At 41.3% G+C, this 26,970-nt stretch overlaps 1 protein-coding gene across 2 annotated transcripts in view; it reads left to right on the plus strand.

The window, feature by feature from the left end:
* Positions 1-26,970, plus strand: part of TEX264 (testis expressed 264, ER-phagy receptor) — a 175,259-nt gene that overhangs the window by 31,143 nt on the left and 117,146 nt on the right. For both annotated transcript variants that reach the window (XM_081320787.1, XM_081320788.1), the window contains one exon: positions 16,763-16,984. In XM_081320787.1, coding sequence (XP_081176913.1) covers positions 16,763-16,984 — 222 coding nt within the window. The remainder of the gene's footprint in view (positions 1-16,762; positions 16,985-26,970) is intronic.

The following is a 26,970-nucleotide window of genomic DNA, read 5'->3' on the forward strand; positions in this document are numbered from 1 at the left end:
ATTTAATGAAAGATGGGGCACTGAGTGGTTGGGGAGGGAGCACCAGCACATTCTACCTGATTTGCTCAACAATCTATTGTCTTACTGTCATATAGAGATGGTAAAGCACCAAATTCCCTGCATTAGGTGGGTATCAAATTGGGAAGGGCTGCTTTTGTGCCTCAGCTGCCTGTGCTACCACTTTTTCTACCTCAAACATTTCCTTAGTTATGATACCACAGCAAGAAGTTTCCAAGTTGACTGGTCCTACTCTGTTCCTGCTTGCAGAGTTAAAATCCCCACGCTCCTGCCCGTCCTACTCTCCCCATCTGCTTTGCTTGCTGCAGGATCCATTTATCTCTCTCAACTACAGTCTTTCTTTTTGTTTGGAATAGTGTATATCGACTGCTTTTTCCCCCCCGGAAATTTTTTTTGAACCTGTCATGGTAAGTGAACTGAGACTGGGTCTGCCCTATGAGATCTTAGCAGAGCACAGTTGCTAGTTGTCCTGGGCACAACATACGCTCCTCAAGAGATCTGCAGCCTCAGCTGTTTGCTTTTGTGGCTGATTAAGTTCTTTGAGTGCTTCCTAACTTTTACTTGAATATTATAGACAGGCTCAGCAGATGTCCCTTGGAAACTGTATTTCAAAACTCAGTGTCTTCGCATCGTATTAATAAAGACTGTAACATTATAATTTAGCTGTTATTTTAGATTTTGAAAAGTCACAAATATTCATCCAAAAGAGACAGTGATCATGGTTGAGAAGAGGAAACAGTTTATGTTTCAATTTGATTTTCAATTATAGTGGAACAGGATCTATTACAGTTAAATTGTTTGTTTAGATTTCATTTTGCCAACTATTCTATCAGCCAGCCAGCCAGATAAAGAAAACATTTCTGTTGTTTTCCAAACCCAGCCCAGGAGGGGACTCCTAAGCTTGGTGAAATTGGGAAATACTTTGCATTAGCATTTACTGATTTACTGATTTATCTATCTATCTATCTATCTATCTATCTATCTGTCTGTCTGTCTGTCTGTCTGTCTGTCTGTCTGTCTATATCCCGCCCTTCTCCGAAGACTCAGGGTGGCTTACAATCTAAGCACAATCAATGTGCTTAGCAATAGCCCTCATTCTATGTATATGTCTGCTTATTAGGGCTTTCGCCCCCCCCCCAGCGGCATTGTTACAAAGTCAGCTTAATTGCCCCCAACAATCTGGGTCCTCATTTTACCTACCTCGGAAGGATGGAAGGATGAGTCAACCTTGAGCCTGGTGGGACGCAAACCTGCACTAATTGCAGGCAGCTGGTGTTACTTAAGGAGGCATCAGCCCACTGCTCCACCAAGGCTAGTCTTTAGAGAAGACTAGGATCAAAACAGATCCTAACTTGCCAGAGCCTTTGTGTCAGTTAGTGAATGGAAACGGTCATGTAGCTCAGCCTCTGCATTGCTTTCCTGAATCTTACCCGCTTGGATTTAAGCCTGGAGATATGTGAAAACTTTTGAAACAGTCAAACAAAGTCTTTAGATTAAATTGTAAATGTACCCTGGTCCTTTGAAATGCATTTCCTTTTATAGGAGACACTGCTCTTGACATAAGAGAAGCAGCCGGCATTGCTACGAAATGCATTTTACAGGTTATATGCGAGGCTGAATCCAGTAGGCTAGGACTACAGCTTGAATACTGTTCTGTACCAGCCTGTTACCGGCCCTGCAGAAAAGGCAGGGACAACCCCTTTTACAAGAAGGCAAGAGGCTGGAACTAAGCCTACCAAATTTATGGATACAAAAGCAAACAAGACACGAACCATGAAACAGGAGCTATTCAAGCGGTTGCCTTCACCAAACCAGCCCTCCCACACATTCCCCTTTTATACAGTTCAGGGCGTGGCTTCTCTCTGCCTCCTTCCAAGGTGCCCCATTGCCTTCCTCTGTTTACTCCTGATTGACTGCCTCCTGCGTCGGGCGTCCTTGAACAGGGCCAGCTGTGGGTCACCATCCACGCTGTCAGGCTCACACAGCTGGGTCTGCATCGTGACCAGATGAGAGGGGCCTTGCTGGGGGCTCTCATCAAGCTGTCCAACCCCCTCAGCAAGCTCTTCAACACCCCCCTCCTCCTCCTCTGAGTCGTCCGACCCAACTGCCGAACCCACAGGCTGACCCTGAATCACAACAAATACAAGCAGGTTAAGCAGAACCAAAGAGCAGCTGTTTTGATTCTTCTAGTCAAACTGAATTGCCCATTTTTACATGGCTTATCAAAGTTTATTATAAGATAAAATACAAATAGAAATAGAAGTTAGGAAAGTTAAAGAGGAAAAGAAGAGGGGGTACAGAGAGAAAGAGAAAAAAAAAGAACAAAAAGAGAAGTGACTTCTGACATTTTTTTAGTGCAGCAGAATACAAAAAAAAAGTTACAATCTTAATTTTTGCTTTACATTTCTGAATGTTTCAACCATCTCTGTAACAAGTCATTCGAGTCATCAAAACCTAAAATCAAAGTTTCATTTTTGTGATCAGATTCGAATGGATGCAACATCTGTTGTAATTTAGTTTAGGACCAGGAAATGTTCTTGGCTGTCTTCGAACAAATTCAGAGGAATGAACAAGTCACTTTCAGCAAACGTCTTATGTCTTGTTGCACAGGAATATCACAAAATACGAAAAAAAACACTTTTGCCACAATATTTTCTATACCATTTTTTAAAAACTGTACGTAACCTGATAAATTTGAAGATTCTTGGTCATGCATTATTTTGTATTCTTGTTGTGGGAGCATCAGAGTCAGAATAAGACTTAAAGTAAGCAATAAAATTGTGAAAATTTGAAGGAATCCTCATGAAACTTTAGGTAATGTTCCCAGAGGGTCTTGGAGAAATCAGTAAATTGCAGCTGCCAGTCAGTTGCTTAGATTTAAAAGCTCTGTAATCCTAATTGTAGGTCTGCTGCGCCACCTCGTGGAAAAGTGAATATACTGCATTAGCAAACCAAAGAGTCATTTTGATTCATATTGCCAAAGCTGAAATATAATATCATGCTTAAATGCACTTAAGTGCTTGCCAAATGCTTTGCCTTTCCCCCCTTTTCTGTTTCAGATCCATTTATGCTATTCACAATGTGTATTAGATTTTAAGAAACAGTGTATGAACACATTTGGGACACTGGTTGTTTTGCAGTCTTACAGCTATCCTGAATCTTGACCAGGCCTGCACAACTAATTGATGGAAAAGGGGCACATTGATAAATTAAAAATCTTCATGGACCACAAGGAAAAAAAAGTGCCAACCAGCTGTTCTATGGCTAGTGGAGTAATGGAAGTGCTAAAACTGGTGGCAGCTCTAAAAGTACTACTTTTTAAAAATTGGAGGGTGGGGGAGGGGGCGGTAGCACAAGGCTGCCGGTAGGCTGCGTGCAGCCCAAAGGTTGTATGTTGTGTATCCCTGATCTAGACTGTGTTTAATTGTTTAGGTATTTTATTGCAGTTATTGCAGCTTGAGGAAATAGGATCTTTTTCACTTTCTTCTATGCCTGATTATAAAGACTCAAGATTACTTCACGCTGAGAGGTATTTTCAAAAGCAGTTTTAACTATCTCTCATATTGTAAAAGGACAATAGTAAAGTGACTGAAATGTAGTTGTAAAAGTGAGCCTACAACTAGGGCTCTTCCTGGGTTCAGTTACTCATTGCCTTTACAGTTGAAAGAACAACAGCCCAAACTGAGGCATACAATTCATGGCCATTCATTTAGCAACAGTTGGAAGTTACAGTGACATTGAAAAAAGTGACTTATGACCATCCTTCACACTTATGATCATCGCAGCATCCCCATGATCAGGTGATCAGAATTTGAGTGGTTGGCAATCAGCATCTAATTATGATGATTGCAGCATCCTGAGCACATCTAATCATCATTTGTGACATTCCTAGCTGGCTTCTGACAATCAAAGTCAATGGTGGAAGCTGGACTTGCATAATAAGCTCATGATTCACTTAACAACTGCAATGATTCACTTAGCAACAGTGGCAAAAAGGTCATAAAATTGGGCGTGACTCACTTAACCACCTTGCTCATCCACAGAAATTCTGGTCCCAAATATGGTCATAAATCAAGGACTACCTGTACTACTGATGTGAGTACAGTACAGGTACGTCTTTCCTACATGTGAAGAAATGCACATTTGGTTCTTTTTTTTTATAATCACTGAAAGTTGGGGAATAGACAGATGGTCAGAAATTGATCTGAGGGCTGTAGGTTTTCCATCTCTGGTTTCTGGAAATGTCTCCAAGTGGAAAATTGTGACATTATACAGACTGGTAACGTTTGAATTTCAGTATCCATAGGACTGTCAGTGTATATGTTCCTTTGAAACAAATGCATCTCATAGGTTTACAGTGTAATCAAAGCAATAGATGAATGAATCCCGCTGGAATGTAAACATGACAGCAAACATAGTTGTGGTTAAGCGTAGCCACAGAATCTGGAGAATCCTCCTTGGGTTCTGAAGTGGAATTGGAAGGAAGAAGTACAACAGGGTGGGGAACGATGGCCCTTTTATGACTTGTGAACTTCAACTGGCTCGGGAATTTTGGAAGTTGAAGTCCACAAGTCATCAGGGGGCCACAGTTCCCATCTCTGAAGTAGAGGGACATACCTCACATGTTCAAGGAGGATGTTTAAGGCATAATAGGCATCAAGTGAGAATTGATGATACTGCAGTAGAGAGCAAGAGACGGTGTGTGATTGGGAGTAGTTGGAACAGAAGTTATTAGTAGGAGGCGCCTTGATTGGTTATGTTCTGTCAAATCATTTTCAATTCCAAGTGACCACGTACTTTTCTCCATGACAATCTGTCTTTTTTTCAGGATTCACAAGGATGGACTCATCAGCACTGAGTCCAGCCATCTTGCTGCCGGCCATCCTCTTCTCTTTCCTTTCATCTTTCCTAGCATTAAAGCCTTTCCCACAGAATAGGTCTTCACATAAGGTGTTCCGAGAAGGATAATTAGAGTTTTGTGCTCTGCGTGAGAACCCTGGGTTGATTTGTTCAATGATTCATTGTTTTTTCTTGGCGCTCTTCTCTAACATCAGTGTTCAAAGGCATTAATAGTCATCATACCTTGTTTCTTCAAAGGCCAACTTTTGCTTCCATGGAGTGTCACAAAGAATATCCTAACTTGTACTTTTCTGATCTTTTTAGGTATAGACATATGACAGCATCCAAATATTTTTTCCACTGCCTTCACGATTGCTCTACCAAATGCTATTCTGTGGCATATTTCTTGATTGTGTGTTCCTTTACCGTTGATGATTGAAAGGCAGAAGCTTTCTACCACTTTAATAATATCAGTTCTAATGCCAGTTGCTGTATCTGTTGCCATTAGTGTAGTCTTCTTTATATTTAATGTTAGTCCCTTTTTTTACCCCACTGTGCTCTTTGATTTTAGTACTAGGGCAGGGGTGTCAAACTCAATTTCATTGAGGGCCACATCAGCATTGCAGTTACCCTCAGGGGGCCGGGGTGGGTGTGGCCTACTGGGTGGGTGTGGCCTACTGGGTGGGTGTGGCTAAAGTTCGTATGGCCTACTGGGTGGGCATGGCCAGCTCTACATCGTTCGCATCAAGGGAGCCTTGGGGGCCTGGGCAGGAGTGGGACAGATCTGAGGGTCTCTGGCAGAAGGAGGGTCTCAGGGCCAAGGCAGTGGGGGCCATTCCCTCTCTGTTTCCAGGATGGCTTCGTGGGCCGGATGAAACCACTTTGCGGGCCGGATCTGGCCCCTGGGCCTTGTGTTTGACATGTCTGTACTAGGGTATGCAGATCCTTCCATCACCATAGCACAGATTATGAACGTTTCTTCCTCTAGGAGAGGCATAGCAAGTAATAACTGTCAACATTAATCCTCCATTCAGAAATGAGAATAATAATAAAGAAGAATTGACTCACAGGTCGCAATGACATGCTTAAGTGAACTCATACTCTGCTTGAAACAGCTACATACAGGGGAAGTATAATTATTAAGAAATACAATGGAATATGCAAGGATTTGAAAGACAATAATAATTTATCAGAGATATAGAAAGGGACAGAAAACAAGTGCACGTGATTGAAGAGGAAAGTCTCTAATTGGAATGATAATGGTGAAGTATTTTAAAGTAAGATTTTGAAAAAAGGGAAGAATGTGTAGTAGAGGGAAGGTTACAGTAGTCAAAGCAAGTGACAGCCAGGTTAACATGAAGCATGCTGTAACTGAAGGGACTATGATGAATAGGCAGAAAGTTGCAGCAGAGAGAAGTGACAAGGCTTGACAACAGATTGTTATCCACATTTAAAGCAGAAAAAACAGTTGAAAATACAGTTGAAGCTATGAAAGATGTCCCCTTCAAATTGTTCCTGGATTATTAAGCAATTGAGGATCTTCAGCACAGAGCTTCTAGCAGTCTCTGAAATTGTAGGAGAAAAGCAAACTGGCTAGTTTTTTTTATTGTTTGGTTTGAAATGTTGACATATTGCAGAACATATTGCAAAACATCTTGCTATTTTATTTAGAGGGTTTATGCACTTATGTTTAAGGCCCATACTCCTAGCAGCCAAAAAACATTTTCTCTCAACATGAAAAAAATCACTACCATAAAGAAATTTAATTATACTGAACATGAACCTGTCCATTTTCTGGTTGTTTCTGAAATGTATTTTTTTTAGTGAAGCAGCCCAAAAATGCCAAAAGGGGCACATAAGGAAGTTCCAGGCAGTTATGCTACCAATAACATAAACTCTCTTTTAATTATGATTTAAGTAAATCACTTGTCTTTGCCCCCAAAACCATGTTTTGTGACTCTGGTGTAAAAATAATGTTTCATGCAGTATTGATTTTAGGACACATGGTGGCAACGGTGAGTTGCAAAAAAACCTTGTCCTTTTGCTTTAAGTATTCCACTATTTCTTCTGCTAAGAGAATTATTGTTGATTTACATCTATTTCTTGGGGTGTGGGTGGAAGAACTATGCCCACATTGTACAGTATTGCTGTAAAGTGTCATATTATGTGGGTATCAATTTTAATGGGGGGGAAATATCTCCTATTTTAGAAAAAAAATTAAAAGAGGGTGGCAAAAACATACTTCATTACACTGTAAGAGTTAGTAAATACAAGCAATCATTCAATAATTGGCTGAACTTAAGAAAGCCATATTCTTTCAAACTAAGCCTATCCCAGGTAGTTTGAGAATAATATTTGCTGTATAAAAGTGTAGATGCATTGAAATAAATAGAAATAATTATCGTTCAGCTAATTTCACCAGGTTTCTTCTGCCATTAGGTTATGTGTACTGAATTATAAGTTTTCTGTATCTTGGCAAAAGGTGGTTTGGGGTAATCTAAGACAGGCATTTCCAAACTCTTGGCACTGTGGAAGTGGTTTAAACATTTTTCCTGGAACCCCTTATTAGCAGGCAAAGCTCCAGTGGCAGAAAAGGACTAGAAAGGATCTTGGAGGTCTTCTAGTTCAATCCCTTGGCCGAGGCAGGGGACCTTATACCATAAAATGGTTGCCCAGTCTTTTATTGAAAAACCTCCAGTGATGGAGCACTCAAAACTCTGGGAGGCAAGTTGTTCCATCAATTAACTGTTCTCACTCTCAGGAATTTTTTCCTTAGTGCCAGGCTGCATTTGATCAGTTTGCACCCATTGTTTCTTGCCTTATCCTCAATGCTTTGGAGAATAAATCAACCTCCTCTTCTTTGTGAGTATCAGAAGACATCTGTATTCACCCCTAATCCTTCTCTTCACTAGACTAGTCACTAGACGTACCTAGTTCCCTTAACCATGAGATTGGACAAGCATTTGTCTGAAATGGTGTAGGGCAGTGATGCCGAACCTTTTAGAGACCGAGTGCCCAAACTACAACCGAAAACCCACTTAGGTATCGTCGGGTGCCAGGTGGGCGTGCCCCATTGGGCAGGTGTGGCCCATTGGGTGGATGTGGCCAATTGGGTGGGCATGGTCCATTGGGTGGGCATGGCTGTGGTGGTAACAGCAGACTGGGTGGGACTAAAAAGTTCAATCAATCAATTCCAACTTTGCGAGCTCTTTTTTTCCCCCGCAAGAAGTTGAAATTGATTAAACCTTTTTTTTTGCACACGGCAATGGAGGCCTAAAGCGAAAAGGTTTTTTATAAAACCCAGCTGAAGGCCTAGGACTGGGGCAACGGCGTGCGTGCCCACAGAGAGGGCTCTGCGTGCTACCTGTGGCACACGTGCCAAAGGTTCGCCACCACGTATGTAGGGTTTCCTGCCTGAGCAGGGGGCTGGACTAGAAGACCTCCAAGGTCCCTTCCAACTCTATTATTCTGTTCTGTTTAGTTTCCAGACCTCTTATCATCTTTGTTGCTCTTCTCTGCACTCTATATCTTTTTTGTATCTTGGTGACCAGAATTGGTTTTTAGTGAATTTCTTTTCTCTTTTCTTTTCTTTTTCTTTTTCTTGGAACGCCTTTACGTCTTTTCAGAACTCTAAGGTTCAGTGGGATGCAATTTGAAAAACCCTGGCTAGGAAATGGAGAGAGGGAAGGATTTGTCACTTGGTCAAAGAATGCAATAAGATTTGTCTGGCATGATCTGTTTTTGACAAACCCATGTTGGCTTTTACTAAAGAATTTGTTTGCCTCTAGGTGTTTGCTGATTCGTTGTTTGATTATCTTTTCCAGAATCTTCCCAGGTAAAAACAGTCTTTGAAAAAACAGTCTTGAGTACACAGACAGCACAGCCTAGATCTGGCTTGGAAAGATGATTTTATTTTTAAATCGTTCAGTATGTACTAACACAATCAGCCTGGAGAAGAAAGAAGCAAGGGAGCTCTTTTTTTGTTTTTTGTTTTAATTAATGGCACCCTTGAAGCACTCTTTCCCTCAAATCTTCTGTCTCAGCTTTCTCCTTTGGCTATGTGGCTGTCAGTTAACATAACAGATTAACACAATATTTTATGCTTAACATGTTCACAGTGTATTCAAGAGTTCAGAGTGCAGCAAGTGCATTGTTTAGCTGGAATCCTTGTAAGTCTAGCATTATTATCCTCCATTGCAGCTGAGAAGACTGAGGCTAAGTAATAGTGGCTTCCATAAGTCCACCAACTTACAGCTTCTTACATTGTTTTTCAAATAAAAGAAAAAGAAAGTAATATGTCTTGAAATGAGGTCTGTTTATTGTTTATTATTAAGTTTATATCCTGACCTTTTTGGTGGGGGGTATAAATAGACACAGCTGGCTTAAGGTAGCTGAGTTATAGCATTCTTGAGTTGCTTGTTAATATTTTTTATGTGTAACAATTCTTTCCTGCAAATAAACAAATAACCCAAAATGAACTGATAATCTAATAGTGAACAAACTTAATTCTTAATTAGATTCATCTGATCTGTCATTATCTTGGGATGTGTTAATATGAATGAGGAATTAAATCTGGCACCTTCCAAGGTAGAAGAGGTTTCCCAACTTTCGTTCCTCCTCATCTTATGACAAAGCAAGAGAATGAAAATAGAGCGGCAGTTTTATAATGGAAGGAAATTCGAGAAGCAGCTGATTAGGAAGTTGCATGCTTTATGTGTTACTGTCAAGTGCTTTTTTTTGTAAAACAAAAAGGTGCCGGAACTCACAGATGTCATACAGCCCACCTTGCCTACCCTACAAGGTTCCACCCAAAAAAGGTGCCGGAACTCCGTTCTGAGCGTTCTATGAGAAAAAAAGCCCTGGTTACTGTAATTGATAGATAGGACCTGTAAGTGTTTCTGTAACCTCCTTTGTATGCTCTCTAGAGCAGGGGTGTCAAACTCGCAACGTCACATGAAGTGTCACGACGTATGGTGACTTCTTTGCCATTGCCAGCAATGGGGTAAGCGTTTTGCTATGATGCATTTGACACCCCTGCTCTGGAGTGACTGGCAGTTCCTTGCTTTGAAAAAGAACTGCACGAAACATTGTTTCTCCTTCTCTTTTGTGTTCAGTTTGAAGCACCTGTTTGGATTGGTCCTGTGTCGTTGTTTTCTTGTAAGCACAAAAGAATTACCCTCTCCTGCTATGCAGATTGTATCCCCTTGGTGCTTTCGAGCTATTTGTCAATGCAGTTAATTCAGATGGATGATTTTCTTGGAACATTTTTTCCTCTAAGTGACTAAGTGAATAGTTTGTCCAGGGCCTCCTGCATCATTTTTCCAGGGATAATCAAAGAAAACAAATAGCCTAACCTTGATAACAGCCACCTCATTCAAAGACCAAGTATGCTTCTCCCCCCCCCCCCCCGCTTTCTATTGTAATTAGTTGCTCTGCAAATTTAGTTCATATATCCTTACAGACTTGGCTTTAAGAGATCACATTTTTGTTTTCTGTATATTCCTTATAGGGTACATTAAAACGTTGTATCACCCAACCCTTCTATAAATTAACTTGGTGGGGAAAGGTAAGTGGGAAGTGAGTACAGGTAGCCCTCGACTCACAACCACAATTCAGCCCCAAATTTCTGTTGTTCAGCGAAATATTTGTTAAGTGAATTTGCCCCATTTTAACAACCTTTCTTGCCAGAGTTGTTAAGTGAATCACTGCGGCTGTTAAATTGGTACGTGAATCCTATTTCCCCATTGACTTTGCTTGTGAGAAGGTTGCAAAGGTGATGGCGTGACCCAAGGACACTGCAACCGACATAATATGAATCAGTTGCCAAGCGTCCGAATTTTGATCGCGTGACCATGGGGACGCTGCAACGGTCGTTAAGTGTGAAAAATGCTCGTAAGTCATTTTTTTAGTGACGTTGTAACTTTGAACGGTCACTAACTGTTGTAAGTTGAGGACTACCTGCGCTGTAAGTCTAATATCCCATCCTCCAGTCTGTTGCCAAAGTGACCCGCTGTTTAATCAGGAATCTTCCTAGCTTTCATTGCTGCTGGTGATGCGGCGGTTTTAAACCATCAGAGTTGGGCAACCTATGGCCCTTTACATGTTATTCAACTCATAGCACCTTTAGCCAATACAGTTAAGAGATGTTGAGTGCTAGGCCCCAACAATGTCTAGAGAACCCAGATGGATCATCTTTGTATAACTCTTGTACTATAAAAGTTTCAAGTGTGTCTTATCAAGTGTGTCTCCACTCGGAGACTCCAACTGGTGCAGAATGCAACCGCGCGAGTTGTGCTGGGAGCTTCCCGATACTCCCATGCTACACCTTTGCTCCGCGAGCTGCATTGGCTGCCGGTTGCTCTCCGGGTGAGGTTCAAGGTGTTAGTGATGACTTACAAAGCCCTACATGGCATGGGTCCGGATTACCTACGGCAACACCTGCGGCCGGTGTCAACTTCCCTCCGTCCAGTGCGCTCCCACAGAGAGGGCCTCCTCAGGGTGCCTCCAATCAAGGAATGTCGATTGGTGGCCCCCAGGGGGAGAGCGTTCTCTGTGGGCACGCCAGACCTTTGGAACCGCTTGCCGGTTGAGCTCCGAACGGCCCCCGACCTTCGCTCCTTTCGGCGCGATCTCAAAACCTTTCTTTTTGAACAAGCTGGCCTGGTCTGATGGGTTGGGGCTGGGTTTTATAATCGGTTTTAACTTTTAATATGTATTAATTTATTACGGGCATTGTAGTTTAATTACTTTTTAATTTTTGTATCCTGGTTTTTATTATGTATTGCCCTGTTCACTGCCCTGAGTCCTTCGGGAGAAGGGCGGTATACAAATTAAATTATTAAATTAAATTAATTAATTATTGCAGAACCAAGTCTCCAAGTTTTTCCACTATAATCCTGCTGCTAAATTGTGTGGTGGGCTGCAGGCAGCAGAAAATGAGGTGTAGGGGTGATGTGCAGGGAATATATTAAGACCCCATCTGTCATGTCTGTCAAGCTTTCCCCCCCTCTGTCATTAGATTGGTGATACAATTTACGAATATTACGATGGCTCATGAGAAGAACAAACTCATAGGCTTGTAAGGGTGACATTATTTCACCTCTTGGTTCTTAAAAGCAGTAATACAGCACAGTTCTTTAAAAGTTCTGTTAAAGTGTTAACCTTTAAATAGCTCAATTTTTGTCCGTTCTATTCAACTGGTTGAGCATAGAATATTTTCTATGTATTAGTTTGTTCTGCATTGTAATCTGTAGCATTATAAATCAGTTTTGAAGCAAACTGTAGTCTGCTCAGATAAGAAAGGGAGTTAACATCAATGTATATTCAGGCCAGATTTTATCGGCTGAATGACCCACATTTTCCTGATCAACACACAGGGGAAAATATGTGAAACTTTATCGTTTGTTTCTTTTTTGGCTTATTTTTTATAAATGATTCAGTTAATTCTATAGTGATAACCTGAACATCATAGTCCCTGAAAAACATCATTCTGCATCTGATATTACCATATTAGCAGTTGCTAATCATACTGAGAGAGGCAAGGTGGTCTTTTTAAACTTCTTGATTCTATAGCAATATGTCTAGATGTTTTTTGTTTATTTGTTTTGTAATGGAAGGGTAAAGCCTGAGGTCCCGTATAATAAAAAGCTTTCACCTCTACTGTGACTCTTTCCATAATGAATGGAAACGTATCATTCAATGGGGATTAGAGCGCAAGATGCCAGGTTTTGGATCTGCCCACAACAAAGGGCGATATGCCTAGGAGTTTCAGTGGACCTGACTATGTGCTGCAATTCTATAGCATGGATGAGGATATAGCGTCCAATGCACTGTTAGCTAAAGCTTTTGCTTAGGTTGGGTATTAGGGTGGAGGTTTTCATGTACCAGGGATTAAGACAGTTTGGGAAACTTCTCTCATAGGATATAGAAATTTGAATTATGGAACAAAATCGGTTAGGCTTGGCTATTAGGAGAGCGTGTGATGTGCTATGGATGGGACTAGAGCCGTTTGGAGAACTTTCCAGATGGTAAAGTTACTCTTGATTATTTTAGGTTGCAAATGCAATTCTAGAAACTTTATATAGCCCCAAACAAAAAATATATAGATTTTCAGTTCATTTTTCTAACTTTTGTCCTTGAAATAGAAGTGGCTATAGAACTAATTTTGAGGAGGAAAATAATATGAGTAGGAGAATGGCAAGTTTTACGAACATTTCCCTAGAGGTAAAAACTGAAGTGTGCTTACTAGTGTCATGAATCACATCTAACTGTAACATTCTTCAGATTAAGAGACTTTGACTGCTATTTTTTTTAAATATGCATCATAGATTAATAAAGTGAATACCTTGAATATCTTCAGAAAAGAATCTGAATATGGTGACCTTGTTTCTAAATCTGCAGTGTCTCTGCTGATCATTGTATAAATACCAGTAATTCATCCAACAAAAGCAGCAGTCGAGGTTGTGTTGGCAACTGTTGTCTGCCTCACCTACCTCTATGTCCGCCTTGCTAACCTGTATTTTGGGTCAATCTTGCAATGCTTCACCATGAGGACTTCCTCAAAACTGAGGCACGTGGGCCTGGAAGAGAGGGAAGGGAAGGTCTACTGCTTCAACTGATTTTTGGAATCACCTGGGCCAGGTAGGGAAGGAGCGGACAGATCCTTATCCTTTGAATGGAAGGGCCTTTTGGCCTACCCAGTAAAGAATTTGCTTGATGAGGTTCCAAACACACCAGGTTAGTTTCTCTCTCTGTAGAATAATAATAATGATAAAATATCAGGGCCATTGTTCTTGATTAGCAGATGGAGCAGTGAGGCCTTTGAACTGACAGTTGACAATGGGAGTTTATTTATTGTTTCTGTCATAGCAGACAGTTAACTCACATTGGCTCTAATTGGTGTGTCTACTAAGTGTAATTGGCACTGGTGAATAGCAAATGGATTTTCTGTTACAGAGGTTCATGGAGGTTTTTTTTTACCAGAGAATGTCATTGCACATTTATGGAAAACATCTGTTTCTCCACTCCTTAGACCTGGAAGATAGATTTGACAGATATCAAGAATGCTCATTTGCAAATGCAAAATCTGTTCTCAAGCTTTGGATATAAATGTAGAAGATTTGTCCACTTTTTAAAAAGCCTGTATATATCATCATTACTGAAGAATAAATGGCAAAAGAACTAGTGCTGTTTTTTTTTAAAGTGGTGGCTTGTTATAATTCTCTAGGTACAATTGATAAGCAACTAAATAAACAGTAACTTATTTTCAAATTATCTGGGGATAAGTGGCAATTCCATCAGGGCAAAATGGCCCACGAGGATTTTTCTAACAAATGCAATAAACAAAAGTCCTGGTAAATTTACTGATTAACTTATGACATGTGAATTGAAATCATTCCTTAGCATTACATTTTCTAAATAAGTAAATACTTTATGATCTGAAATTTATTTCTTTGATTGATTGATATCCTATCTTTTGGGGAATATATCTCAAGGCTTTCTCACAACCCTGTGAGATGGGTTGGGCTAAGACAGTGGCTGACCCAAAATATTCCAACTTTAATGCCTGAGGGAAAACTAAAACCCATATCTCCCTATTCTTTTCTAGCATCTTAATCACTACACAAAATATTCTGTAATTACATTTTTTCTCCTATTATGAACACATTGTAATTATTTAGTATCTGAGGAATTAGCGATCTACCTAAGTGTTTTCCTGTCTTTTGTGGCTCCATGTATTCCAGGGCTGATTCAGTCATTACAAACAAAGGGGTTATGCAGCCATATTAAAACTATAATTAAGTCATTTTAGTTATGCCAAGCTGAACTTTTACTCTAAAGTCTAAGAAAAATTTTTAGATGTGCAAAATTAATGAGCTAACCTCTCTTCTGTCATCTAGTTCCTTAGTGACTGTAAGCAAATTATTTTCTGCCTTTGTTTAATCAGGGCTGCAAAATGGGACTATACTTCTAGCCAAGAAATAATGTGGCACTATATAGTAGAAATTTCAATTCCAAACAAAGTATTTTCAAAAAGAATAGCAAAATAAATGATGCACCAGTGAGGGAAGTACCAAGAGAATCTTGTGAATTTCTACAGCTTAAAAAAATAGGGTAGCATAAGCTTCTATGGACTGCAGTCTGTTTCACCAGATGCAACACTTATGCAAGAATAATCTTAGCGTGAAATAATTAATCCTAATTTTACAGTTCTACAGTATATCATACTTATATCATCAATAACACTGATAACTTTGCTTAATTGACAGGGATTACTTGGAAAACGATGAAAAATGGCTTGTTTGTGCTTGCCATTAAACTATATTGTAACTCATTTGTCCACTTATTAAAGGGAGAATTTTAGACTGCTGTAAGACAGATGCTTATTAAAGCTGGAGTTATTTTGTTACATATAAATCAATTTCCCATAGTACATACCCAGTTTACACAAGTTTATAAATGCAACTGTGTATGTATTGTGTACTGTGTTTCAGCAAATATGAAACATATTTATTTATTTATTTATTTGTTTCGATTTATATACCGCCCTTTTCCCGAAGGACTCAGGGCGGTTTACAGGGCAAATTAAAACAGTGCAATGTACAAAGTAAAATAAAATTAAATTAATAGCCCCAAAACAGTTTAAAATTTAAAATTAAAACCTTAAAACCCCTCAGTCCAGGCCGGCTAAGTCAAATAGCCAAGTTTTTAGGTCCCGGTGAAACGAGCGAAGGTCGGGGGCTATCCGGAGTTCCACAGGCAGCTGATTCCATAGGGCAGGCGCGCCCACCGAGAACGCTCTCCCCCTGGGGATCGCCCGCCGGCACTCCCTGACCGGCAGGACCCTGAGGAGGCCCTCCCTGTGGGAGTGCACAGGACGATGGGAAGTGGATGCTGGCAACAGGTGCTCCCTAAGGTAATCTGGACCCATGCCATTTAGGGCTTTATAGGTCATCACCAGCACCTTGAATCTCACCCGGAGGGCAACTGGAAGCCAATGCAGCTCGCGGAGAAGAGGCGTTACATGGGAGTATCGGGAGACCCCCATCACAACTCGCGCGGCCACATTCTGCACCAGCTGAAGCCTCCGAGTGGTCCTCAAGGGCAGCCCCATGTAGAGAGCATTGCAGTAGTCTATCCGGGAGGTCACAAGCGCATGAGTGACTGTACGTAGGGCGTCTCGGTCCAGATAGGGCCACAACTGGTGCTGAAGAGATACCATATCATACATACTTGTAACTTGCTTTGTGGAAAAGTGTGGGGGGATGGTTCTGTGGCGGGCAAGTGCACCCGTGCACCCATGTGCACCCAGCTCCATTTGCATCAGTGGTAAGCACGCACGCACCACTCGCGCAAATGGAACGTGCATGCACATGCTTGCTCACTGCTCGCAGAAGTAGAGATGCACACATGAATGAATGTGCTCACCCACCACTTCCACAGCCCGATTCCCAGCTCAAGGCCTTATAGTGGGCCACAGCCTGGGGGTTGGCGACCCCTGCCTTTAACACTGTCTTTCCTTAACACTGATATTTTTAACTTGCCAATCTTCTGGGTGACTTTTACGATTGATTTTTTTTTTTTGCTAGAAGCCTTGGACATATGTTACAAAAGGAAAAAGGACTGGTACTATTCTTGGAGTGTTAGTTTTAAAAATTTTCTTTCTCCTTACATTGATCTTGATGAAAACTACCCTGTGGCTGTTACAGGTTTTGGAAAAGGAGCTACAGTTGGGAAAATACTGGTATGTAATAAAATTTCTGAGGAACCCAAAATTCTCCAGAACGCAGTCTGGGGAAAAACCTGTAACAGGATAGAACGATAGCGCTGGTATTATTCTATTATTTTAAAAGTAGCATTACAGCTTTTTTTGCCTTCTAATGCCAGTTGTTGCTGATTTTCATAGGTGGATCCAGAGAAATGTCGCTATGCTGTAGGTAGTGTCCTGAGTGAAGGAGAAGACAAGCCATCTGAGGAAGCGATCCGCATGTTTCTGAAGTATGGCTTCAAGATTATCCACTTCCCAGCTCCCAGTCACGTAGTCCTGGCAACCTTCCCTTACACAACTCCCCTATCCATCCATCTGGCAGTGAACCGTGTCCATTCAAGTCTTGACGTATACATCAAGGTGAGTGAAACTGTGAAGGAGATCGTTAATTTGGAGCCTGGAAGTTAAAATTCCATTTTTTTATTTTCTGCAGAGGATATAAATTATACGATATATTTCTAGCTGATTATATAAATTCAGATCTTCTGTTATTCAATAAGTGGCAAGGCATTAGTTGTGATTTCTGCTGTTGTGGACCACTAAATAAATATTCAGAAAATGTGAGAATTGTCCAATTGAACAGGTTCTTAATTGAATGTTTTTACAGACATTCTATGCCACAATAAGAATCTTCTGGGCAAGAATGTTCTTCAGTAGAATTATCTGAACACAAAGGGGTTGGGACAGGTGGATCTCTGGCAAAGGTACATTCCCTTTTTTTAGGTACTCATCATTGTATTCCCTATTTGCATTTCTCTTTTCAGGTTACTTGGACAAGTCCACAGCTCTACTTAGCAGAGCACATGTGAATTCATAATAGTTAAATTGTCTTTCCAGTAGGGCACTTTGGACTGATATTTAACTTGTGGCTCTATCCAAGATGGTGAATAGTATTGATGATTTTGTGTAGAGTTCTGTAGTAGTCTGGACATGTTTGCTGTGTTGCTAAGAGTTTTTGCTTTTATTTTTCTTTGTAATCCCAAGGTGAAAGACACTTTGTTATAATTTCTCCAGCTACTCGAGAAAGGTCAGGGGTGAAATCTTGCTAAAGTTGTTTGAAACTGAACATTTCTAGGACTCATAACATCTCTTTTCTAGAGATTTTCCTGTATATCTGCTGATAAGTTTGAATTAAGGGAGAGAATAATGACGCTTTGTGAGTGAGGAGAGGTTCAGCGGGAACCGGCCCTGTTCTGTTTGAAGGGAATATCTCTTTTTTTTATCTCACAGACATGCGGAACATCTCCATTCATATCACGTGTACAGCATGACTGATTCTTATTTCCTGTCAAAGTAATTCCCCACTGAAAATTTCAACTGTGGAAAGCACATCACTAAATCTCAACTCTCACTGAAATGTTTGCCATTTTTTAAAAAGTACTACAGTGCGAGAATGCTGTGTTTCACCACAGCTGAGATGTGAGATCTCTAAACAATAGGATGGCTTTTGGAAAAGGACCAGTTAGGTTGTTTACTCTCTGTCTCAGATAGGGACTCATACTTGAATGGATACATTTTGGAAAAGGGATGGTCTGTTTGAAAGCAAAACATTGTTTAAAGGCAAAGGCGGCACAATTAATTTAAACTGTTGAATAAGCCATCCTCATCCTCTGGGATTTTCTCTGCTCTCTTCTGCTGCTTGGAATGCAGATCATGAAGAAAAGAAACTTGGGAACAACACGGCCAGACCGTGAATGTAGACATTCTTTTTAACCTAAAGCTATTTTTATTTCATTTTATTATCAAATTTGCATAGCTGTCCATCTCACCAAATATGACTGTGGGCATTGTATAGCAATTGAATAACAAGACATACCAAAATGTAAGATAATATAAAATGGAGATTAAAAAAATAAAAAAAACAGAAAAAGAAATATATCAGCCTTAAGCAAAGGGAGGATAAGAACAAGCGCCTAGCAGCACCACCATCTGAGTATATCTCTGGTTCCCTGAGAGCACCAGGCCTAATTACATAAACCAGATTTTGAGGGACTTCTGGAATATCAGAAGGAATGGATCTAATCTAATGTCAGGGGACCCCTTCATGGATTACTGCCTTGTCGTGGCGAAGGGGCTTGCGTAATTCAATGAAGCTATGAGCTATGCCGTGCAGGGCCACCCAAGACGGAAAGGTCATAGCAGAGAGTTCTGACAAAACGTGATCCACTGGAGAAGGAAATGGCAAACCACTCCAGTATCTTTGCCATGAAAACCCTATGGACAGTACCAAAAGGCAAAACGATATGATGCTGGAAGATGAGCCCCTCAGGTCGGAAGGCGTCCAATATGCTACTGGGGAAGAGCAGAGGGCTAGTACTAGTAACGCCAGAAAGAATGAAGCGACTGGGCCAAAGCCGAAAGGACGCTCAGCTGTGGATATGTCTGGTGGTGAAAGGAAAGTCCGATGCTGTAAAGATTCTTTCTCCATAGGAACCTGGAATGTAAGATCCATGAATCAAGGAAAGCTGGATGTGGTCAAACAAGAGATGACAAGACTAAACATCGACATCTTAGGTATCAGCGAACTAAAATGGACAGGAATGGGTGAATTTAATTCAGATGACCATCAGGTATACTACTGCGGGCAAGAATCCCTCAGAAGAAATGGAGTAGCCTTCATAGTCAATAAAAAAGTAGGAAAAGCAATACTGGGATACAACCCTCAAAATGACAGAATGATCTCAGTTCGAATCCAAGGCAAACCATTCAATATCACAGTAGTCCAAGTCTATGCCCCAACCACCAGTGCTGAAGAGGATGAAATTGACCGGTTCTATGAAGCCCTACAGCACCTTATAGAACTAACACCCAAAAATGATGTCCTTATCATCATGGGAGATTGGAATGCTAAAGTAGGAAGCCAAAAGATAAGTGGAATAACAGGCAAGTTTGGCCTTGGAGTACAAAATGAAGCAGGGAACAGGCTGATAGAATTTTGTCAAGAGAATACGATGGTCATAGCAAACACTCTTTTCCAACAACCCAAGAGACGGCTTTACACATGGACATCACCAGACGGTCAACACAGAAATCAGATTGACTATATGCTCTGCAGCCAAAGATGGAGAAGCTCTATACAGTCAGTAAAAACAAGACCAGGAGCTGACTGTGGCTCAGACCATGAGCTTCTCATTGCAAAGTTTAGGCTTAAAGTGAAGAAAGTAGGGAAAAGTGCTAGGCCAGTCAGGTATGAATTAAATCATATCCCTGTTCAATATACAGTAGAGGTGACAAATAGATTTAAGGAATTAGATCTGATAGACAGAGTGCCTAAAGAACTATGGACAGAGGTTCGCAACATTGTACAACAGGTAGCAACCAAAACCATCCCAAAGAAAAAGAAATGCAAGAAAGCAAAATGGCTATCTGAGGAAGTTTTGCAAATAGCTGAGGAAAGGAGGGAAGAGAAAGGCAAGGGAGAAAAAGAAAGATATGCCCAATTAAATGCAGAATTCCAAAGAATAGCTAGAAGAGATAAGAATGCCTTCTTAAATGAACAATGCAAAGAAATAGAAAAAAACAATAGAATAGGGAGGACCAGAGATCTTTTCAAGAAAATTGGAGAGATGAAGGGAACATTTCATGCAAAAATGGGCATGATAAAGGACCAAAATGGCAGGGACCTAACAGAGGCAGAAGAGATTAAGAAGAGGTGGCAAAATTACACAGAACTATACAAGAATGAGCTTAATGTCCCTGATAATCACAATGAGGTGGTCACTGACCTCGAGCCAGACATCCTAGAATGTGAAGTGAAGTGGGCCTTAGAAAAGCTGAGCAACAACAAAGCTAGTGGAGGTGACAGTATTCCAGCTGAGCTATTCAAAATCTTAAAAGACGATGCAGTAAAAGTGCTACACTCAGTTTGCCAGCAAATTTGGAAAACTCAACAGTGGCCACAGGATTGGAAAAGATCAGTTTACATTCCAATTCCAAAGAAAGGCAGTGCCAAAGAATGTTCAAACTATCGCACCATTGCACTCATTTCTCATGCTAGTAAAGTTATGCTTAAAATTCTACAAGCTAGATTCCAGCAGTATGTGGATCGAGAACTACCAGAAGTACAGGCAGGATTTCGAAGAGGCAGAGGAACTAGAGATCAAATTGCTAACATACGCTGGATCATGGAGAAAGCTAGAGAGTTCCAGAAAAACATCTACTTCTGCTTCATTGACTATGCTAAAGCCTTTGATTGTGTGGATCATAACAAACTCTGGCAAGTCCTTAAAGAGATGGGCATACCAGACCATCTTATTTGTCTCTTGAGAAACCTATATGCAGGCCAAGAAGCAACAGTGAGAACTGGACACGGAACCACTGATTGGTTCAAAATTGGGAAAGGAGTCCGGCAAGGCTGTATACTGTCGCCTTGCCTATTTAACTTATATGCAGAGCACATCATGAGAAAGGCAGGGCTAGATGAATCAAAAGTTGGAATTAAGATTGCCGGAAGAAACATCAACAACCTAAGATATGCAGATGATACCACTCTAATGGCAGAAAGTGAAGAGGAACTAAAGAGCCTCTTGTTGCGAGTGAAGAAGGAGAGTGCAAAACTTGGGTTGAAACTAAACATTAAGAAAACCAAGATCATGGCATCTGGCCCTCTCAATTCCTGGCAAATAGATGGGGAAGAAATGGAGGTAGTGACAGATTTTATTTTCCTGGGCTCCAAGATCACTGCAGATGGGGACTGTAGCCAAGAAATTAAAAGACGCTTGCTCCTGGGGAGGAAAGCCATGGCAAATCTAGACAGCACACTAAAAAGCAGAGACATCACCCGGTCAACAAAAGTGCGTATAGTCAAGGCTATGGTCTTCCCAGTTGCAATGTATGGCAGTGAAAGCTGGACCATAAGAAAGGCTGAGCGCCAAAGAATTGAAGCCTTTGAACTATGGTGCTGGAGAAGACTCCTGCGAGTCCCTTGGACTGCAAGGCGATCAAACCGGTCAGTCCTAGAGGAGATCAACCCTGACTGCTCTTTAGAAGGCCAGATCCTGAAGCTAAAACTCAAATACTTTGGCCATCTAATGAGAAGGAAGGACTCACTGGAGAAGAGCCTAATGCTGGGAAAGATTGAGGGCACTAGAAGAAGGGGACGACAGAGAATGAGGTGGCTGGATGGAGTCACTGAAGCAGTAGGCGTGAGCTTAAATGGACTCCAGAAGATGGTAGAGGACAGGAAGGCCTGGAGGAACTTTGTCCATAGGGTCGCAATGGGTCGGACACGACTTCGCAACTAACAACAACAATGTCAGGGGAAGGATGTTCCTTCCGTAAGGCAAGCGCCATGGCAGAGAAGGCATGTGTTATGTGTTCTGGGACCCAGCAGATTGTATTGGCAGCATGCCTTCTCTGCCAGATCGAGTCGGGCAGGCTGATGTAATCGGGGAGAGGCAATCCCATGTGCTAAAGGACTTTAAAACTTAAATTTAGGACCTGAACCCGGAAGCAAACTGGCAACCAAGGCACCTTATGGATCAGAGGGGTAACATGCATTGTGTTCTGTTACAGCCTATGACCGGCCCTGTTTGAATGTCAGGGACAACCCCTTTTTATAATCAACAGGCTGGAAAAAACCCAACCAAATTTATTTACAAAGAGTTCAAACAAAAGTTAAACGAAAAGTTCAAACAAGACTTAAACCAAAAGGTTAAACAAGAGTTAAACAAGAATAACAGACCAGGACTCTAGCAGAAGATCTTCAAACGGTTGCCTTCAGCAACCAGCACCTCCCACACATTCCCCTTTTATCAGCAGTCCCAAGGCGTGGCTTCTCATCGCCTTCTCCCAAGTTGCCTCATTGCTTTCTTCTGTTCTGTTCTGCTAGATTGCCTCCTGCTCCTAGCGTCCCTGAACAGAGCCAGCTGTGGATCGTCTTCTTCCAATCCCTCATGCTCACACAGCTAAGTCTGAGGAGGAACAAGACGGGAGGGGCCAGGCTGAGAGTTCTGCAGTGCATCAGAACCTTCCTCTGACACCAAAGGCTCTCCAAACCCCTCCTCCTCCTCATCTTCAGAATCATCCGACTCAGCTGCCGGAACCACAGGCTGACGCTGAATCACAACACACTGTTCTAGAAGTGACCATGTGATCAAAATTGAGATGCTTGGCAACTGGTTCATATTTATGACTGTTGCTGTGTCCCAAGGTCAGGTGATCACCTTTTATGACCTTCTGGCAAGCAAAGTCAATGGGGAAGCCAGATTGACTTAAAAATCAGGTTACCAACTTATCAATTGCAATGATTCATTTAACAACTGTGGCAAGAAAGGTTGTAAAATGGGACAAAATTCACTTAAAAATGTCTCAACAACAAAAAATTTGGGCTCAATTGTGGTCGTAAGTCGAGGACTTCATGTACTTTTCCTGATTTAATCTTTTTTATAGCTTCAGGAAATTCCTAAATGTTATAGATCATGGGTATCAAACTCGATTGCGTCATGTGACATATTGTGACGTATCATAACTTTTTTTGCCTTTGCGGAACCAGGGTGTGCATGGCCTGCGCATGTCGCATCTGGCCTGCGGGCCGCCAGTTTGACACCCCTGTTATAGATCCATTCATAATTTGCTTTTGTTTCTCTTGTAGAAATTTTTTGATGTCCTGTAGATTTTGTTTTTCTAAATATTCAACTATTTTCTCTAAAAAGATATCATGTCCTTTGTACAAATTAGAATAATAGTGATGAAACGATTTTTACAGCCACATCACTTGTTAATATAGTCGTTTTCAGTATCATTTTCTTATTCTTTTTATAATTTATATACAAGTCATTTCCCTGATTTATTTGCAAATTGATTTTTTGCTTTAATTTATTTATTTTTATTTCCACTTATCTTACTGTTAACATTGATAGCTATTGCTGTAAAAGTTGAATTTGATGATACTTATCGTCTCTTTGGCCACTGATTTCCACTTCAATGGCATCTCTGCTCTTTCAGAGAGTAGATCATTTTGTTGTTAGCTGCGAAGTCGTGTCCGTGACCCATCACGACCCCATGGACAACATTCCTCAGCCTTCCTGTCCTCTACCATCTTCTGGAGTCCATTTAAGCTCACGCCTACTGCTTCTGTGACTCCATCCAGCCACCTCATTCTCTGTCGTCCCCTTCTCTTCTTCTTCTCTCTAGATCAGACATGTCAAACACAAGGCCCGGGGGCCGGATCCGGCCTGCGAAGTGGTTTCATGTGGCCCGCGAATCCATCCTAGAAACAGTGAGGGAACAGCCCCCACTGCCTTGGCCCTGGCCCAGAGACCCTCCTTCTGCCAGAGACCCTCAGATCTGTCCCACTCCTGCCCAGGCCTCCATAGGCACCCTTGATGCGAACGATGTAGAGCTGGCCATGCCCACCCAGTAGGTCATACGCACTCTAGCCACGCCCACCCAGTAGGCCACGCCCACCCTGGCCACACCCACCCAGCCCCTTGAGGGCAACCGCAATGCTGATGCCGCCCTCAATGAAATTGAGTTTGACACCCCTGCTCTAGATCATTAATAGGCCCCAATGGAAGCAACAAACAATGAACTGTTTTCTCTCTGCTTTTGCAATAAAGATGTAGCTAATTTTATAGTAGCTAATTTTATAACTTCTTACATATGTGCAAGAAGTAGATAAAGTGAATTTGTAGTCTAAATTATTTGTTTTGGAAACTGTAGCTGAATCTAAAGCAAAAACAACCCAGAAACACTCACCTTGTTTATGGAAAAGAAGCACTTCTTTGCAAATACCATTCATCTTTTGCATGACACAATTATTTATGAAGTGCCTGGGCAACTATCCCAGCCTTGTGAAAAGCTCTGGCTGTGTCTGACTTTGTGCTATTTTGAAGATTCATGCCAAGCTTAGCATATCATTCCATGATCTGCATTGGAATTTCCAAAGTCCTTTTAAAAGCAGTAATTTGTCTTTAGTTGTGGATTCTGTTCATTGAATAGTTTTGTTGTTAAATCATAAATCATAATAGTAAAGTTGGAAGGGACCTTGGAGGTCATCTAGTCCAACCCCCTGCTCAGGCAGGAAACCCTATACCATTTCAGACAAATGGCTGTCCAGTCTCTTCTTAAAAACTTCCAGTGTTGGAGCATTCACAGCTTCTGGAGGCAGGTTGTTCCACTGGTTAGTTGTTCTAACTGTCAGGAAGTTTCTCCTTAGTTCTAGGTTGCTTCTCTCCTTGATTAGTTTCATCCGTTGCTTCTTGTCCTGCCTTCGGGCACTTTGGAGAATAGCTTGCCTCCCTCTTCTTTGTGGCAGCCCCTGAGATATTGGAACACTGCTATCATGTCCCCCACTTGACCTTCTCTTCATTAGACAAGACATACCCAATTCCAGCAGCCGTTCCTTATATGTTTTAGCCTCCAGACCTCTAATCATCTTTGTTGCTCTTCTCTGTACTCTTTTCAGAGTCTCAACATCTTTTTTACATGGTGGTGACCAAAACTGTTTGCAGTATTCCAAGTGTGGCCTTACCAAGGCATTGTAAAGTGGTATTAATACTTCACGTGATCTTGATTCTATTCCTCTGTTAATGCACCCTAGCACTGTGTTGGCTTTTTTGGCAGCTGCAGCACACAGCTGGCTCATATTGAAGTGATTGTCCACTAGGACTCAGAGATCCCTGTCACAGTTACTACTGTTGAACAAAGTACCCCCTATACTATACCTGTACATTTGGTTTTTCTTGCCTAAATGTAGAACCTTACTTTTTTCACCATTGAATTTCATTTTGTTAGATAGTGCCCAGTGTTCAAGTCTGTCCAGATCCTCCTGTATCTTAAGCCTGTCTTCTGGAGTGTTGGCTATTCCTGCCAGCTTGGTGTCGTCTGCAAATTTGATGAGTTCCCCATCTATCCCCTCGTCCAAATCGTTGACCAAGATGTTGAAGAGCACTGGGCCCAGAACAGAGTCCTTGGGCACCCCACTACACACTTCCCTCCATGTAGATACGGTTCCATTGAGAACCACATGCTGAGTACGGCCGGTTAGGCGGCTACGAATCCATTTGGTGGTGATGCTGTCTAACCCACATGTTTCTATCTTATCAAGTAGTAGTTTGTGATCTACTTTATCAAATGCCTTACTGAAGTCCAAGTAAATTATATCCACAGCATTACTCTGATCCACTAATTTTGTCATTTGGTCAAAGAATGCAATAAGATTTGTCTGGCATGATCTGTTTTTCACAAACCCATGTTGGCTTTTAGTGATGAGTTTGTTTGCCTCTAGGTGCTCGCTGATTCGTTGTTTGATTATCTTTTCCAGAATCTTCCCAGGTATTGAGGTCAGGCTGATCGGTCTGTAATTTCCTGGATCCATTTCTTTCCTTTTTTGAAGATGGGAACTACATCAGCTCTTTTCCAGTCCTCTGGTAGTTCCCCAGTGCTCCAGGATCTTTGAAAAATATAGTTCAGTGGTTCTGAGATCACGTCTGCCAGTTCCTTGAGAACCTTGGGGTATAATCTGTCTGGTCCTGGTGATTTGAACTCGTCTAGGCTGGAGAGGTGCTCACTTACCCTTTTCTTGCCTATCTTAACTTGTGTTTCTATTCTGTTTTTTATGGCACTATTTTTGATACCTTGGTCTGTTTTTTCCCTTTGTGTAAAGACAGATGCATAAAACAAGTTAAATAGTTCTGCTTTCTCCCTGTTGCTTGTCACCTTCTTGCCACTTTCACCCACTAATGGACCAATCATTTCCTTCACTTTTTTCTTGTTTTTTAAGTTCAGTAGTATGGAGCACAGGTTTAAATGGCAGCAGAGTTATGCAGAAAGTTGTGGAAACTTGTCAGATTCCTTTTGCTAATTCTTGGTTTTCTCCTGCATTTGCTGTCCTGTTGTGCTGATAAGAGATTCTTGGTTCAAGCAACTATGGGAGTATTTACAGCATTTGCTTATCTGTTTCCTTTGTCCCTAACTGTGGCCATTATACAAGCTTTCTGATACCTTGAGCTGGTATGGGAAAGGAGGGAAAGGAGAAGAGTTTCATCACTGTTGTTAAATGTAGGCTTGCTTTGTGGTGTAGAGTTGACATTCTGATGCTTCAGGAAAGGTCCTGGAGAGAGCATCTGTCACACAACCACTGAAAACATTAAAACTAAAAAGAGAACTGTAGATTACGCTGAAAACACCTGGTAGCTTTTTAATGAGACTTTTTAATGGAATGGATTCAGAATCCTAGGTGCTTACGTTTCTCAGACTGAATGAATAATGCCATAAATTGAAACTCTCAGCAAATGAAACAGAAATCGAAGACAGAAACTTCTATTTGCTTGTGTGTATGTGTGTGTGTGTCTTTCTTGGGAAGCAGAAAGCAGGTGGAATAGTATTGTAAATTTCAGTCACCA

Source organism: Vipera berus (genome assembly GCF_964194415.1).
Source record: "Vipera berus genome assembly, chromosome: 2".
NCBI lineage: Eukaryota > Metazoa > Chordata > Lepidosauria > Squamata > Viperidae > Vipera > Vipera berus.